At 51.2% G+C, this 17021-nt stretch overlaps 1 protein-coding gene across 1 annotated transcript; it reads left to right on the top strand.

The window, feature by feature from the left end:
• Positions 1-220: 220 nt before the first annotated feature.
• LOC131487017 (secreted protein of Ly-6 domain 1-like) lies at positions 221-6243 on the top strand. The gene is made up of 3 exons (XM_058687229.1): positions 221-362; positions 4787-4900; positions 5652-6243. Exons 1-3 carry the CDS (start codon positions 236-238, stop codon positions 5774-5776), a joined length of 366 nt encoding a protein of 121 aa, XP_058543212.1. The 5' UTR covers positions 221-235; the 3' UTR covers positions 5777-6243.
• The last annotated feature ends 10778 nt before the right edge of the window (positions 6244-17021 follow it).

Below are 17021 nucleotides of genomic sequence, written 5' to 3'. Positions count from 1 at the left end.
GTATTATTCCATTTTGAGATTGGGAATCTGAGATAGAAATGAGCGATGTCCTCTTATCCAACTCGGTGCCCTGAGTTGGACCCGTGGAGGGAGCAGGGCCAGTATTGCTGGGGGGCAGGCAGGGCCCGGGCTCCTCAGGCACTGCGTCCTCTCTGTGTCCCGGGGAAGGGCGGCTTCGCCCGGCTGCCACTGGCCGCTCCCCCAGCCCACAGGTATAAAGCCCGCGTCCTCGCAGATGCTGGGCGCCTGCAGTCCTGCCTTGGTCTGCCAGTCGTCGGGGCTGGGGCCAAACGGAGAGATGGGTCACTGCCTGTTGCTGCTGCTGCTGCTGGTCCTGTCCTCACAGCTGGGCTTCCTACAAGGTGAGTCCCTGGGGAGCACACGGGAGGGCAGTGAGGACGACGAGGATCGGGTGAGTGGCAGACTCCAGCTCCAGGGGTGACCGCTCTCTCTGACTCTCTGTCTGCCCGTCTCGTCATGACTCGACCCAACGGGGAAGGTTACCATGTGAGTTATCATCGAACTGGGGACATCTGGCTTTTGTAGGGATACATGTCTGTGTCTTTCTGCTCGTACCTTTGTTTGTCATAATTTCATCTAGTTCAACACTTTTCAGGCTGAGATGCGCTGGGACTCCCTTTCTTGAAAAGTTTAAGATTTCGATCGTCGGGTTATCCTGTGGAGTCAGGATGGTCCCTCGCCCCAAACGTGGTCCAGATGTCCGGACACGTGATGCCACATCGCACCCAGAGGGAATGGCAAGGCTTTTCACTTGCCACCTGAGGCTTTCTGGGGAGAGCAGGGCCCGAGTCCCACTGGTGTCTCAGTGGCCAAGGAGCAGGGAAGGGAGACTGGCTTGGGATTTACATGGCACTTGGGAGAGGGCAGGGGAGGGTTCCAGGATGCAGTGAGGTCTGTATGGTTGGAACCTCCCGCCCATGCCAATGCAGAAGCCCCAGGACCCATGTGTGGGGCAGAAGACGTGAACCCGGAGAGCTGTCAGCTATCAAAGATCAAAAAATGGAGCCAGATATTTTGTTAATGGGAACAAAATTTAGGGTTCAGTACCACTGTGGGACACTTAGATTGAATCATAAATTAGCCATTCAGAGGCTCGATCATTTTCCACAACTGCTCGCTGACAGGCGTTGCTGAAAGCAGTGTGGGTCTCATATCACCTTCGATGCAAAACTCTATTAATTCAGCTATTGCCGCTGTGGGTGTCGGCATACGTACATATTAAAAGCCATTTATAGTTGACGCACATACACACACACACACACACACACAGACTATGACAATTGTTCAAACACAATTAAGATACAACTAATTTGTTGTTTTTTTTTTTTAATTTTTTTTTAACGTTTTATTTATTTTTGAGACAGGGAGAGACAGAGCATGAACGGGGAGGGTCAGAGAGAGAGGGAGACACAGAATCTGAAACAGGCTCCAGGTTCTGAGCAGTCAGCACAGAGCCCGACGCGGGGCTCGAACTCACGGACAGTGAGATCGTGACCTGAGCCGAAGTCGGACGCTTAACCGACTGAGCCACCCAGGTGCCCCACAACTAATTTGTTTTGTAGTCACATTATCACCACAAAATAAATGAGTTTATGTTCCATGTAAATAGTAACACTGAATTTATCATAGCATTCACAGAGTCAGATGTTTTACCTTCTACAGAATAGTGCCCACAGCTTTCATCTGACCCCGTGGATTGACTGAAAAGTGCAATGGTCGCTGGCAGCATTTCTTTGCAATGTTCTCCGTCTGCAGGTGGAATCAGCCTATTAAGAGTCCACGTTTCTTTTTTGGCACGTGCACTGGAAGACTCAGAATAAAAAACATGCCAAACTGAGGCGCCTGGATGGCTCAGTTGGTTAAGCATCCGACTCTTGACTGAGGCTCAGGACGTGATCTCAGGGTCGTGACATCCAGCCCTGCATCGGGCTCTGCCCTGTGCCTGGAGCCTGCTTAAGATTCTCTCTTTCCTTCCTCCCTCCCCCACTCACGCTCTCTCTCTGTCACCATCAAAAAAAAAAAAAATGCTGACTGAATTCTGACAACACTCATTCCATGTAAATGAAAATTCATCATCCTGACTTGTGTTCCCTCAGAAGCTGACTCTCAGGGACGGAAATGAGTACAAATCATTTGTCCCGTAAGTGACCCCGGGAAATACTAGCAGGGGAGGGAGGAAGTGAGACACGGAAGGGATGAAGCTGTTAGAAGACGCATCATGAGGCTGGCTTCATGGTGGGCATGTGGAGCCCAGTCGTGCCAGGTCGTTGTGGAGGACAGTGTGATTCAGGCCACCAGCCGTCCCAGAGCAAGTGTGAGACAGTTGGAGTGTCTATCCACTGATTCCCCGCCCGCTCTTGGGAGGGGGATGCCTCCAGGGACCGTGTCTCTGTAGACCCCAGCAGCCCCGTGTGAGTGTGACCCCCAGAGTCCGTGTGTGTGTGCAGCAGTAGCCGTCATCATGTGCAGGGGAAGGCTGAGGCCCCGAGGCTGGGCGACGCCGACTGCAGCGACTCTGCTGACCAGTGGCTCCTCTCCCACTTCCTGTGTCCCCATCTTTCACCTGCCCAGGGCCTCTTTCCTGCTTTCCTCCTTAAAGTGCATCATGCTCACAACACAGAAACCGTTCATGTCACTCCCCACTTTGAACCCTACAGCGGCCTCCTCTTGTAGAGTAAAATCCCAATTCTTACGGTGGCCCAGACGGTGGTCCCAAGGCCCGCTACATATGTAATTCCGAATTTCTGAGTAGACGTGTTCAAAAAATAATAAATGTGTAAAGTTAATTTTAGTAATGCATTTTATTTACCCCCAAATATCTGAAATACTAGCAGGGCACATAATCAACATTGCACTTACTCATCAGCATTAAAAGAGTTTTCTTGTACGACGTGTGGGAAATCCACTTAGGGCCCATCTAGTTGGGTTTGTTGGGTTTTTTGGTTTTGGTTTATGGTTTTTGTTTTTGGTTTTTTTGGTGCAAAAAAGTGTTTTTGTTATAGTACAGGGACGGGACCTGTGGGCAGAAAGAGCTGCCCTGGGATTGTGAGAAGTGATTGAATATGTACTTGTTAGTTAGGGAGTGAAGGATAGTCTAGTCTCCAAGGAATTTGTACATGGTAAAGACAAGTTGTCCAGGACCTTGGAGCGCTAGCTGTTGTTAAGATAAGGCTGCTTTTATTGTTGTCTCGTAAAACATTAGTCACAAGACCTTCAAATGTGTAGCAGCTGGGCCATATGTCTGCAAGGTGATTGCTAACATATATTTTCGGGGGCGGGGGGTTGTCAATGGTTAGCAGAGGGAACTAACAGTAACAAGAGCAAAGCTATGGTGGTAAAACACTAAAAGAAGTCGTTGACGTGGCTGCAGGAACCTCAGGAATTCTGCCCGAGACTGTGAACCACAGCAGTGTCCCGCTTCTGTTGTTTTCTCCCACCATTTTGCCCCCTGAACAAACTTGACCCTTAAATCATTAAGGTTGCTGAGGACGGAAGGTCTCATCTTCTATAACTTCTTCCTACTGAATAGGGGCATAGACAAGACCCTCCCTGTGGGTCAAGACTGGTCAGTTGAGAATTTAATAGGACTCATGCAAGGCCGAGGCAGCCGTGTCTGGAGTTGGTAACATAGGAGAGTCTCCTCGAGTAGAAAGGATCGTGTGTTGGCTTGACGTTGTGGCAGTGAAGGGGTCTCAGCACCAGGCTCATTGATATTCAGGAAAAAACCAGCAAAACAGGATCAAAATGGCAAGAAGAAAAGGAGTCCTTGGACACTTGGCCAACATGCTGGGGGCCATGTGGGACCAGTCACCCTGCACACAGACAGCAACCACGATGGTGGGGCCCCTGAGTGGACACTGCAGCCCCAAGAAGAGCCCGTCGCATCTGGTCCCTGGGACCCCTTCAGTCTCACTTCCCCAGTCTGCCAGCCTTTCCCCCTCCCTCTCCCTCTGCTGCCTTTTTCCTTCCTAGAACTGGCCAGACCAATGTTGTCTCTGAGCCTTTGCACTTGCCCATGTGTTTTCCCGGAACCGGTGTCCCAACATCTCCCAGGTGTTTAAAGAGTCAGCGTTTCTTTCTTTCAGTTGCTCATGTTTGAGCTAAGTGACCCCTCCGAACACTCCTCTGAGCCCTCAGATGAGGAAACAGTCCTACTGCCTCCCACCCTGCTAGGTCACGTTCACTCAGGACCATGTTCTTCCTCTGTCACCAGGACCCGAAGTTCTCCCTTGTCCTCTGTGAGTCATTTCTCTTATTTATTTGTTGACTTAGTGCCTAAGTGACATGCGTGTTTCATGTCTCTCTCCTGTCACTCTGTTCCCAACATCTGCGAGAGTGCCTCGCACATAGCAGGCGCTCGTAGTTGCAGAGTGAGGGTGGGGCAAGCAGCTGCCCATGCTAAGGCTGGAGACGAGTGAAGAGCTGGGGCTGCGGGTGAGACGTCTGCCGGTGACACCCGCAGCTCCTCCCTCCTCCTTCCTTTCTTCTCCTTTCCTCTGCCCTCCTTGACTTGCCTCCTTCCCTCCTTCTGACCCTCCCATATCCTCCTCCATCCCTGGGAGTAGAGGGGGATCCTGTCCATACTCACGTATGCCTCCTCCCAGGGGTGTGCCAAGCACCCAGGAATCCCCCGCTCTCAGCCCCCTCTTCAGGCCCCGGGAACCAGCCCCCTCCAGGCTGCGTGTGGCCCAGAAGGTGTGCTCCCTGCTGATCTGCCAGGAGGCAGTGGTCGCCGAGGCTCATCATGCGGGTTTTGACTTTCCAGCTCTACCGTGTTTCCAGTGTCCACGAGTCAACGCCAGCGGGGTTTGCGAGACTGGGGAAAGTGTCTGCGAGACTCAGGGCAGCCAGCGGTGCTTCCTGAGGAAGGTCTACGAAGGTAGGTGGGTCCTGAGAAGTCACCTGGGTGACCCTTGCCTGAAGTTAAGTGCTAGGAGTGGAGGTTCAGGGTTGGGAGTGGTATGAATCCCTCATGGGACCAATGGAGCTGGGGCTCCCAGGACAAGGCAAGTGACTCTAGGACCCAGGGAACTGGGGCCTTAGGAACCCTGGGAGTAGCAGCAGTATAGGCAGGGGTTGATTTTCTTTTGTCACTAAGCTTGTGAAGCTGTGTCACCTAGTTCTGGTACTCAGCTGCCAGTGGCCACTAATTGGGCCAATACCTGTAAGAAAAGAAGACAGGATCTTCTGTTAGCTCCTGAGGTGACTGGAAGGGCTGCTAAAATCCCACTGACCCTGACCTGAGTGTGGTAGAGAGTTGTGTTACCAGAAGCAGACATGTGCGGGGTGGGGGGTGGAGAGGGTATTAGGCCATTTTCTATTCACCCCTTCCTGCCCTCTCCTGTGTGGGGAGGGATTGAACCCTAGGACACAGAGCCCCCAGAGCTGGCCTACGAAGGATACACTAGGGGGCTCTATCTCAAATATCTCAATCCTGGGAGGCAGAGAGCAGGCATCCTTGAAGGATGTTTCCATTTGCTCCTCATTCCTTGATTAATTTGTTGATGCAAAGATCTACTGGTTCATTCAGCAATATTTAATGAACACTGTTCACCGGGACATGCTGAACCCCACAGCCGTGGGTCTGCAGTCCAGGGGTCTCATTTGTCCTCTTCTCTGCCCTTCCGCAGATGACACCCTTTCATATGGATACCAAGGTTGTAGCAGTGTGTGTTTCCCTTTGATGCTCTTTAATCCGGCTGTTACTTTGGAGGAGAGATGTTGTAATGACTCACCTTTCTGCAACAAGTTCTAAAGATGGGGCCCAGCTTTGCCCTGAGCTGGTGGATAAAGCTGACTCAACATACCTTTCAACTCTCATGAGCTTTAAGACTACGTGCACTGAATAGGGGGGGAAATCGCAAACTAGGTCTGTGTCAGGCCCAGCCACCTTTTCTCTTCCTCTTTATGAGATGCCACTGGGATATTTTAAAATCAAACCGGGGTGAAGAGTGGTGGGCATAGGTGGGTCCAGGCGTGCCTTCTTCCTTTCGAGGACCACACTGATTTGCACTTTAAAAAGGCAAGGTCTGGGTTTTGTGATTCTGCGTGGTTCTGGAGGCAGCCAGCTGAAGGAAGAGGGAGAGTCCTGAGATGCTGAAAAGGATAGGAAATGAGGTGGCCATAAATGATGCATTAGTTGGTGTAGGCGGGCTGCTGTGACAAAAATCTCTGAAATGGCGGTGTCCTAAAACAATAAAAAATGAATGCTCACCCATGGCACAGTTCAACGAGGTGGTGGTGATTATTTAGGGATCCTAGCTCCTTTCAAGTTTTTATGCTACTGTCTTTAACATAGTCTCCAAGGTCTCTACGGAAAGGTAAATGAACATGGAGATTCATAGGGCCGGAGCTCAAAGCGTTGTACACAATTTCTCCCACACTCCGCTGTCCCTTGACTCCAAACAAATTGCAAGAAATGTGATCTTGCAATCTCATGTGCCCAAGATCCGGATGGTCTGATGAACTCAGTGGATGGAGTCCGGTTCCATCCCCTGACCCCTACCCTGCCCCCCACTTGCCCCCCATCAGACACCTCAATTTGCACCCACATTTGACCTCTGTTACAAAGGAAAGAATAACCCAGCAAATGAGGACCACAAAGCCCCATATACTGATTAAAAGTAAAACATTTGTGACCTGACCAGGTATTCTGTGCTCCGCGTTTCGGTCTCCCCCACATGGAGACTGGGGCCCAGCACGTCTCAGGAGCCTGCCCGTGATACCCAGTGCTCTTTTTCTTTTTGTGTCCTCGCTGTTTCCTCAGTGCTGCTCCAGGGGTCTCAGAGCTCTCTTGCTGTGTCCCCCTTGCTGGGAACCCCAGTGTGCCTACCAGTGAGTCGGGTCCTCCTTTTCCCCACAGAGCCAGCCGGCAGGAGAGGCGCTGGTCCCCAGATTCCCCTTCACACGCTGTCCTGAAACAGCTTCTCCACTTCTGCCTGTGGCTCCTTTCCTCACAGGACTCCGTAGGGAGGAACACCTTTGGATGCCGCCAGTGGCTACCTGGGAAAGGCAGATCAAGAAGAGGAAAACCAGGGGAACCTGGGTGGCTCAGTCAGTTGAGCTCTTTTTTTTTTTTAATGTTTATTTTTTATTTTTGAGAGAGAGAGAGAGACAGAGCTCGAGAGGGGAAGGGCCAGAGAAAGAGGGAGACACAGAATCCGAAGCAGGCTCCAGGCTCTGAGCTGTCAGCACAGAGCCCGACGCGGGGCTCGAACTCACAAACCGCGAGATCATGACCTGAGCCGAAGTCGGACGCTTAACCGACTGAGCCACCCAGGCGCCCCATTTTTTAAAAAATGTTTATTTATTGTTGAGAGAAAGGGTGCAAGTGGGGGAGGGGCAGAGAGAGAGAGAGAGAGGGAAACGCAGAATCTGAAGCAGGCTCCAGGCTCCCAGATGTCAGCACAGAGCCCACTATCGGGCTTGAACTCATGAACCGTGAGATCATGACCTGAGCCGAAACCAAGAGTCAGATGCTTAACTGAGCAAGCCACCCAGGCACCCCTAAATAAACTATTTTTTTTAACCTGACATTTCTTTGTACCACGTGCATTAAAAAAAAAAAAAAAAAGGAAGAAGAAGAGGAAAACCAAACAGAGTGTGTTGACACCAGCATCACTCATGTGTATGCACGAGCATAGCCAGGGATGAGTAACTTGAGTGAATGATCGCCACTGGCGCTCCTACAGCATCTTAACAAAGAACCACTTTGTTCAGAAGTGACAAAAGGAAAGAAAAGGGGTTTATACCTCCCCAGGCGGCCAAATATGGGAAGGTAACCATATGGGGGAAAGAATGGAAGGGCTGCTTAGTAAAGATCCTTATGTCGATTCCTCAGGGCTGGCGTCTAAGGTCTCCCCTAGTGACCAAGCATCCTCCTGCCCTCCCTAGAGGGCAGAGAGTTGTTCTTGTATCTGCTCTCAGAAATTGCTTTCAGCTCAAAATAATCCTTTGTCACCTGATGTATTTTGGGGTGGCGGACTCTGAACCCGTTCAACTCAAATCCATCCACAAGGGCTGGACAGTCAGAAATCCCACTGCTGTCTATCTGGCTTCTTTCATCATTAGGACCCTAGCCTGTCCCCCAAACCTCCTTGTCCCAGGGCTCCTCTGTACACATGCAAATTATGCATGAGTTCTGATGCTGGGGATGGAGCGGAGTCATTAGCTGGCAGCCCAGTTCTGGTCAGGCTCGGCAGAGGACCTGTGACGCATTCGTTGATCCAGTTTCCTGTCCATCCCGCATAGACGCTAAAGACGCTCTGATGCTAAGCCACACCTTCTGATGACCCCGGGCACTTGTATGGAGGCAGGATTTTCATCCGCTGGGAGTTTCCTTTACTCATGAGGTTTCCCTCCTCAGAAAAGACAGGTTCTAACTGGTCGTCACCTGCTAATGATCTCAGGATGGCAACAGTGCGGCTTTGTCACAGACTCACAATTGCCATGGGCTGGGGGGTGGGTGTGGACACATCTCCTCAAAGGCCAAACCATGTGATTCTTACAAGACTCTCTTCTCTGGTCTGAGTTGACTGTAAACATGGTGGACATTTGACCCAACTGGGCTAATGAATTCTCTTCCCTAGGAATTTCCTATTAGATGTGACAGACTAATTTTCTCATACGGGGAATGACTTTACCAAAGCAAGGAGCCATCAGGTCCAATCTTAGCCTTACGCGGCACTCAGCACACAACGACAGCAGCAGCAAAATGAAATGGAGAAGCGGTTTAAAGTGTTAGCTGTGCTTTTGTGTTCAGGGTTATAGCTTCCTTGACAAACAAGAGGCGCAAGGGAAGAAAATGCAGAATGACTATTGGCCACCACTCTGCTGTTTGTGGGCTGCTTGACTCACACATGTCATCCGGAGGCCAGTCCTGGGGTCTCACCTAGGGAGCCCTCAGGAGGTGTCCGTGTCTGCGTGTCCCTTGAGGGTCAGCATCTCAGGCTCCTCGAGTGTGAGCTGAGATGATTGTGTCTGTGCTGCATCCTGATGGCAGCAGGTGACCGTCTTCCCTGGCCACTCTCTGTCCTCACACATGGACCTCAGTGACCTGTGGATTCAGGTGGGGCAGGTGGAGGGGTCTTACCTCCTCCCGCAGTCAGATCATAGTGAGCACGACTGCCCCCTGCAGGCAGCCTCTAAAAGTGCAGGCACACATTCAGTCTGGCCCTGTGATTCATGAAATGAGTGTTGTCAGAATTCAGTCAGCATTTTTTTTTTTTTTTGATGGTGACAGAGAGAGAGCGCGAGTGGGGGAGGGAGGAAGGAAAGAGAGAATCTTAAGCAGGCTCCAGGCACAGGGCAGAGCCCGATGCAGGGCTGGATGTCACGACCCTGAGATCACGTCCTGAGCCTCAGTCAAGAGTCGGATGCTTAACCAACTGAGCCATCCAGGCGCCTCAGTTTGGCATGTTTTTTATTCTGAGTCTTCCAGTGCACGTGCCAAAAAAGAAACGTGGACTCTTAATAGGCTGATTCCACCTGCAGACGGAGAACATTGCAAAGAAATGCTGCCAGCGACCATTGCACTTTTCAGTCAATCCACAGGGTCAGATGAAAGCTGTGGGCACTATTCTGTAGAAGGTAAAACATCTGACTCTGTGAATGCTATGATAAATTCAGTGTTACTATTTACATGGAACATAAACTCATTTATTTTGTGGTGATAATGTGACTACAAAACAAATTAGTTGTATCTTAATTGTGTTTGAACAATTGTCATAGTCTGTGTGTGTGTGTGTGTGTGTGTATGTGCGTCAACTATAAATGGCTTTTAATATGTACGTATGCCGACACCCACAGCGGCAATAGCTGAATTAATAGAGTTTTGCATCGAAGGTGATATGAGACCCACACTGCTTTCAGCAACGCCTGTCAGCGAGCAGTTGTGGAAAATGATCGAGCCTCTGAATGGCTAATTTATGATTCAATCTAAGTGTCCCACAGTGGTACTGAACCCTAAATTTTGTTCCCATTAACAAAATATCTGGCTCCATTTTTTGATCTTTGATAGCTGACAGCTCTCCGGGTTCACGCCTTCTGCCCCACACATGGGTCCTGGGGCTTCTGCATTGGCATGGGCGGGAGGTTCCAACCATACAGACCTCACTGCATCCTGGAACCCTCTCCTGCCCTCTCCCAAGTGCCATGTAAATCCCAAGCCAGTCTCCCTTCCCTGCTCCTTGGCCACTGAGACACCAGTGGGACTCGGGCCCTGCTCTCCCCAGAAAGCCTCAGGTGGCAAGTGAAAAGCCTTGCCATTCCCTCTGGGTGCGATGTGGCATCACGTGTCCGGACATCTGGACCACGTTTGGGGCGAGGGACCATCCTGACTCCACAGGATAACCCGACGATCGAAATCTTAAACTTTTCAAGAAAGGGAGTCCCAGCGCATCTCAGCCTGAAAAGTGTTGAACTAGATGAAATTATGACAAACAAAGGTACGAGCAGAAAGACACAGACATGTATCCCTACAAAAGCCAGATGTCCCCAGTTCGATGATAACTCACATGGTAACCTTCCCCGTTGGGTCGAGTCATGACGAGACGGGCAGACAGAGAGTCAGAGAGAGCGGTCACCCCTGGAGCTGGAGTCTGCCACTCACCCGATCCTCGTCGTCCTCACTGCCCTCCCGTGTGCTCCCCAGGGACTCACCTTGTAGGAAGCCCAGCTGTGAGGACAGGACCAGCAGCAGCAGCAGCAACAGGCAGTGACCCATCTCTCCGTTTGGCCCCAGCCCCGACGACTGGCAGACCAAGGCAGGACTGCAGGCGCCCAGCATCTGCGAGGACGCGGGCTTTATACCTGTGGGCTGGGGGAGCGGCCAGTGGCAGCCGGGCGAAGCCGCCCTTCCCCGGGACACAGAGAGGACGCAGTGCCTGAGGAGCCCGGGCCCTGCCTGCCCCCCAGCAATACTGGCCCTGCTCCCTCCACGGGTCCAACTCAGGGCACCGAGTTGGATAAGAGGACATCGCTCATTTCTATCTCAGATTCCCAATCTCAAAATGGAATAATACAGCCTGCTTACATAACTTAAGAATTTGAGAAATTCAAGTGAATTAGGGAGTGAGTCCCCTTCTAAAGAAGTTTGCCGTATTTAAGGGAAGTGTTGAAGCACGGTGTGAGTAAAGATACTTACCCTTCTAAAGATTCGTTCCTATTCAATAAAGACAGAAATAAACACATGCTTAGACTTTTGTAACGTGCAGGCCAGAACACAATAGATTGTGGTGGTGGTGTTGACTCAGTTCTTGGAAACGAAACACATCTGCATTGTTTTGTCCTGTTTGGACAGACTGGTACAGAGGGAAGTATTTCTCCCCAAGTCTTTAAGTATTATGCTACAAGTAACCCGTAGTTGGTTTTTCTTTTCTTTTTGTTTTTTAAATCTCACTCTTTTTTAAATTTTATTTTAAATGTTTATTTTTGAGAGAGCCTGCATGAGCAGGGCAGGTGCAGAGAGAGAGGGGAAGGGAGGATCCAAAGCGGGCTCTGTGCTGACAGCAAAGAGCCCAATGTGGGGCTCAAACTCACCAACCATGAGATCATGACCTGAGCCGAAGTCAGACACTCAACTGAATCAGGCACCCATGCAGCCCCACTATTTCTCTCTCTTTTTTTTTTTTCATTATTGTTTATTTTTATTTTTGAGACAGAGAGAGACAGAGCATGAATGGGGGAGGGGCAGAGAGAGGGAGACACAGAATCTGCAGGCTCCAGGCTCTGAGCTGTTAGCAAGGAGCCCGACGCGGGGCTCGAACTCACCAACCGTGAGATCATGACCTGAGCCGAAGTCGGCCGCTCAACCGACTGAGCCACCCAGGCGCCCCTCACTATTTCTTTTTTACTAACATTTTCTTATTCTTCGGGATGCTGGATTACAGTGAGTGCAGGGTTTCCATTCCAGATGGTGTCATGAGAACTGCTGACCCACCTCACCCTGCCCAGTGAGACACTCATAACTGGTGAAAAATACTTTTGTAAACCATCCTTTCAAATCTCTGGAAATAGCCCTGAAGACAACCAGCAAATTCAAACTGGGGAGCTCTCTCTGCCCCAGGGCCTGGTGGAAAACTCTCAGCCATTAACCAGTAATTACTGGAGCCTCACAGTTTGCTTGAAGCCATGGAGGCAGAGAGAAAGAGACCTTGGGGAAGGGTCCTGCTAGACCGCCCTCCCGGTAAGGTAACTGCGGGGGGCACACAGCTGTCCCTCTGCGGGGAGAAGGTGGACGTTTTCACCGAAGGAAAATCAGCCTCACTAAAATCGTCCAGGCAAGTCACTGAGTCCAGTCAAGAAAACAACAACCAAAAGCCCTGGTTTGGAGGTGGGGTGAAAGAGTGGGAATCGATATCCGGCGCTGCGACAATAATTTACCTGAAGTATCCAGTTTCATCCAAAAACTTTGAGGCATCAACGCAACAGGCAAGCGTGACCCACTCTCAGCCAGGAAATGGTAACAGAATCCGTCTGAGATGAGGGTGGGGGGGAAATGTGGCTCAAAGGGTTCAAACACTCAGTTCCAAGAGGACGGAGTTCTGAGGAACCAGTGTGGGCATGGTGACCATAGGGAACACTGTGCTGTGCACGTGCCATTTGCCGAGAGTGAATCTAACGTGTCCTCAGCACACACGCACAAGTGGTAACTGTGTGCAGTGATTAATTAGCTTGCTGTGGCGACCACTTCACAATATACGTGTGTGTGAAATCACTCCATGGGACCTCTTAAATATACGTCATTTTTATTGTCAATTATCCCTCAATGAAGCTGGAGAAGACAAACTTCTGAGACAGTCTGGTGTCACGTTTAACCAAGACGGCCGGGCAGCCCTCGTGGCCATGTTCAAGAACTAAAGGAAACGGACGCCTCATCAAAGAGCAAACCAACAAGGAGATAGAAATCGTGAAAAAGAACCGAACGGACATTCTGGAGTTTACAAGTCAACTTACATGAAAAACATCTTGCGAGGGGTCGCGGGTACATTTGGTTGAAGAAGCAATCAGAAATTCTCAAGAGATACACAGATGTGTATTGGGGTTCAGGAGAGGAGAGAGAAAGGAGGGAAAATGTATCCACAGTAACAGGGGCTGAAAATGCCGCGCAACTGGATGGAAAACGTTGATCTCCTCATCAGTGACGGAAGGTTTTATGTGTCAACTAGATAGGCTGCAGTTTGCGGTGACCGAGGCCAACATTAGTCCGGGTCCTACCGCGAAGATATTTTGCACACGTGGACGGTTGACTTTGAGGAAGAGACATCACCCTCACGAATAAGAGTGCATCTCATCCAATCAGTTGCAGGCCTGGAGAGCAAAAGCAGTTTCCTGGAGAAGAAGAAATTCTGTCCAAGCCTGCGGCGTGGACCCTGCTTGAGTGTCCCGGCTGGAGGTGGCCCATCCTATACACGTGACTTGTCCACTCCCATGATTACATGAGTCCGTTTCTGAAAATAAATTATATATGTATACATATGTGTACATATATATGTGTACACATATGTGTACCTATACACACACATATAAAGAAACACATACACATATTAGAAGTCTTTATATATATGCATATATATACACATATACATGCATGCTAGTATACACACACATGTGTGTATGTGTGTCTGCGAGTGTGTGTAGTGTATATAATATGTACTAAATACAGGACAGTATATAGTATCCACATGGTGGCTCTCAAATGTGTCCATGTTCTAATCTCTGGAACCTGTGACTGTTATTGTAGCCAAGACGGGATCTGCACTTGTCATTACGGCTCTGGAGATGGGGATATTAGACTGGATTTTCTGAGTGGGACTTGAGTAATCACAAGATTCCTTACAGAGGAAGACAGATCATCAGACAGCAGTGTTATTTATTTTTGACAGAGAGAGAGAGACAGAGTGCGAGCTGGGGAGGAGACACAGAATCTGAAGCAGGCTCCAGGCTCGGAGCGGTCTGTACACAGCCCAATGCAGAGCTCGAACTTGTGAACCACGAGATCATGATCTGAGCCGAAGTCGGTCGCTTAAGCAACTGAGCCACCCAGAGCCCCCTTCATCCGTCAGTAGTGTTAGATGTGGTGATGGAAGGAAGAGGTTGGGATGACGGACAGGGTCATAAGCTGAGGAATGCCAGCAGCCTCCAGAAGCTGAAAGAAACAAGGAAAGGGTTTTCTCTCAGAACTTCCGGAAGGATCCACCCCTGCCGACATCTCCATTTTAGCCCCACGAGACTCTCTGAACCCCAGAATACTAAGAAATAAATACGTGTTGCTTTCAACCACTAAGTCGCGGTGTTGATTTTCAGCAGCAACAGGAAACTAACGCAGATCTGCCTTGACTTCCGATGACATTACTTCCGGACAAACTCATCCTGAGTAGGAAAAATCCTAAGTCAAGAAAAAGGGCACTGAGCACACACCTAACCGGCTACCCACCATAGCTTAGCCTGGCCCACCTTAGACCGTTCAGAACACTGACAGCAGCCCATGGTGGGGCAGAAGCATCCACGCAGGCCTATTTTATGCGAGGGTGGTGAATATCTCATGGATTGATTGGAGGGTGTCATGAAGGTGTAAACAGCATGGATCCGGGGAGAGAATGGTGTCCGAGTCCCTGTTTTGGGCCCTCCTGACAATGGGGCTGACTGCCACCGGGGCTTGCCGCCTTCACCCCTCAAGAGAGAGGGTCCCAATGCTTATCCCCACCCAGGGAAAGAGCCAAATGTAAGATTCAAGTACAGTTAGTCCCGAATGCGTATGCCTTCCACTGGGATGGTCTGCTCACACCTTCTTGGCTTTAGGCTGAATGAATGAGGGACCCTTCTTTATCCCCGGACGTCAGTGCAAGTTCACACACACACACACACACACACACACACACACATGCATACATGCACACCCAAACCCACACACACATTCCTGCTGTCCTTCCTCCCCAGCCGATGCCTGCCAAGCCCCCCAGAGCAGTGAGGTCATTCCAGGAAGCTTTCTTATTTTCCATGTGCCCGAAGGACTCTGGAAGATTCAGTAAGGATAATTGCTTTCGCTGAGCATTTACCCAGGACCAGCCGCTGAGACAAGAGCTGGATGAGCACTTCCCTTTGCTCCCCCACTTCCGGTCCCCGAGGTGTCCTTACTCCCACTCTGTGCATTTGAAGACTGAGGGTCAGCGATGTGGCCAGGCTCACAGCTGGTATCTCTCTCCCACACGTGGCTCCAGCGCTTGGCCACACAGCACCCGCGGGCCCTGCTCCGCACAGTCCCACGCGGTTCTGACTCCTCCGGGAAGGACCAGTCAGTCCCTGGAGCCGGTGGCCACCTCAGTAGAAATGGTTTGTCTCTAATCCCCGACACCACTTTGCTCCATGTCGCCTTCTAGAAGTCTCTCTGGTGAAAGTCTCGGCTTCTGAGAGGCCTTCTTCGGGACCCTGGTCTGGCTCCGTGGCCGTATTGACTTCAAAACCGTTATGGGTCCAATGGTTCTTCCTACACTCCGTCAAGTCACTCACGTGATTTCTGAAAGGCTCTGACAGGAAGACGGAGTGGACCCAGCTGCTCGGCTCAGCCCGAAGGGACACATTCCCTCGGAGCTTCTCCCGGACTCTGTCTGCAAAACCTGAGTCCAGGGGACCCTGCCGGCTCCCGGGCCACGGTGCTTCCTTCCCCGGAGCAGAAGGTGGCGTGTGCCTCCTTCACCCCGTTGAGGAGGGAGGGGTCCCGCTCCGCAGGTAGGAAGGTGGCCACAGCTCACCGTGTGACAGGGGACAGGTGAGATGACAACACTTTTCCGTCACGTATTTCGAGGCAGGGGGAGGAGGATGGCACTGCCCGCGGATCGTGCCACACAGGACACGCATGGAGGAGCCTAGGCGGGCTGCACATGGGTTTGTGACCACAGAGGGACTGTGGAGGGCGGTTCTGTAGAAGGAGGCGGCGAGGTGACCCCTAGTTCGCAGACAGGATGTGAGCGGGCCATAGGAATAATACCATGGCTGTCAGGGACCTGAAATCTGCCGCGTGGGGAGGAGCAGGACGACAGCAGGTGCCCTGATGAGGGGCTGGCTCACCAGAACCTTCTCCACAGGACACGACGAGGTGGGAAATTTAGGGCTGGGTTGTCGAGGCTCCACACGACGTCGGGGCAGCACATGATACCGGACCTGAATTTAGGACTTACCCCAGAGGGGACCGAGGGCTACCTCCCTCCCAGAGTCTGCTTCGGGTACAGTGATTCATTCCCAGCATCACACGTGTGGGAGGCAGTGGGTGGGGGACAGTATTTCACGTCCCGAAAAGGAAAATCGGTGCTAATAACTTTCATAAAACGAATCGGAGGAGGTGAGACACGACAACCCCTGGGCCGTGGGATGTACTCACAGATAAACTCCGGTTGTCACTGGGGATCGGGGCCTGGGGACAGAAGGTGGAATCACAGTCCCCTGGGCAGCTTGTGATCCTGACGGTATGTGGGGAACGCGTCTCACGATGTGAAATACGTGTGATTAGCCGAACGGGTGGGAGGTTCTGAGATCATGAGAAGACCGTCTACGTGACCTACGCTGTGTCACTCGCAGGAAGTGCAGGTGGCCGATGTGGGGACAGCTGCCCAGGGCAGGTGCTCCCCCCAGGCTCACAGCGTCGGGATTGCAAGTGAAGCTGGTAGACAGCAGGCTTTTCATCCGGGTCCCACACACACATCAGCATCTCCCGAAGACCAGCCAGCAGTGCTCCCGGGAGCTCCCGCCAGGCCTGGGTCTCTGCCCCGCCAGGGGCTCTGCCCGGCCCCTCTCCTCTCACTGGGGCATGGACACAAGCAGGCCAAAGCTCCCCTAGGACCTCTTTTCCTTTTGGAGAACACCAACTCAAGGACAAAACCATTTTGTGGCAGGATACCTGGCTGACCTCCTAAAGTCTTTTGTCTTTCCTCTCTCCCCTTCCCACATAGCTTCCACTTTCTTCTAAGAAGCTTCCAGTCCCTTTTATTCGTGGCCCCAGGGAGGAT

The sequence above is a fragment of the Neofelis nebulosa genome, chromosome 10, assembly GCF_028018385.1.
Source record: "Neofelis nebulosa isolate mNeoNeb1 chromosome 10, mNeoNeb1.pri, whole genome shotgun sequence".
In the NCBI taxonomy this organism is placed as follows: Eukaryota; Metazoa; Chordata; class Mammalia; order Carnivora; family Felidae; genus Neofelis; species Neofelis nebulosa.
The sequence above is the reverse complement of the archived record's forward strand: the minus strand, read 5'-3'. Positions and strand labels throughout refer to the sequence as shown.

Bases quoted from the DNA above. Each gene is read 5' to 3' on its own strand.
- LOC131487017 (XM_058687229.1), top strand. From the start codon at position 236: ATGCTGGGCGCCTGCAGTCCTGCCTTGGTCTGCCAGTCGTCGGGGCTG. The intron at 363-4,786 runs GTGAGTCCCTGG...TTGACTTTCCAG, and splicing joins ACAGCTGGGCTTCCTACAAG to CTCTACCGTGTTTCCAGTGT. The intron at 4,901-5,651 runs GTAGGTGGGTCC...GCCCTTCCGCAG, and splicing joins CCTGAGGAAGGTCTACGAAG to ATGACACCCTTTCATATGGA.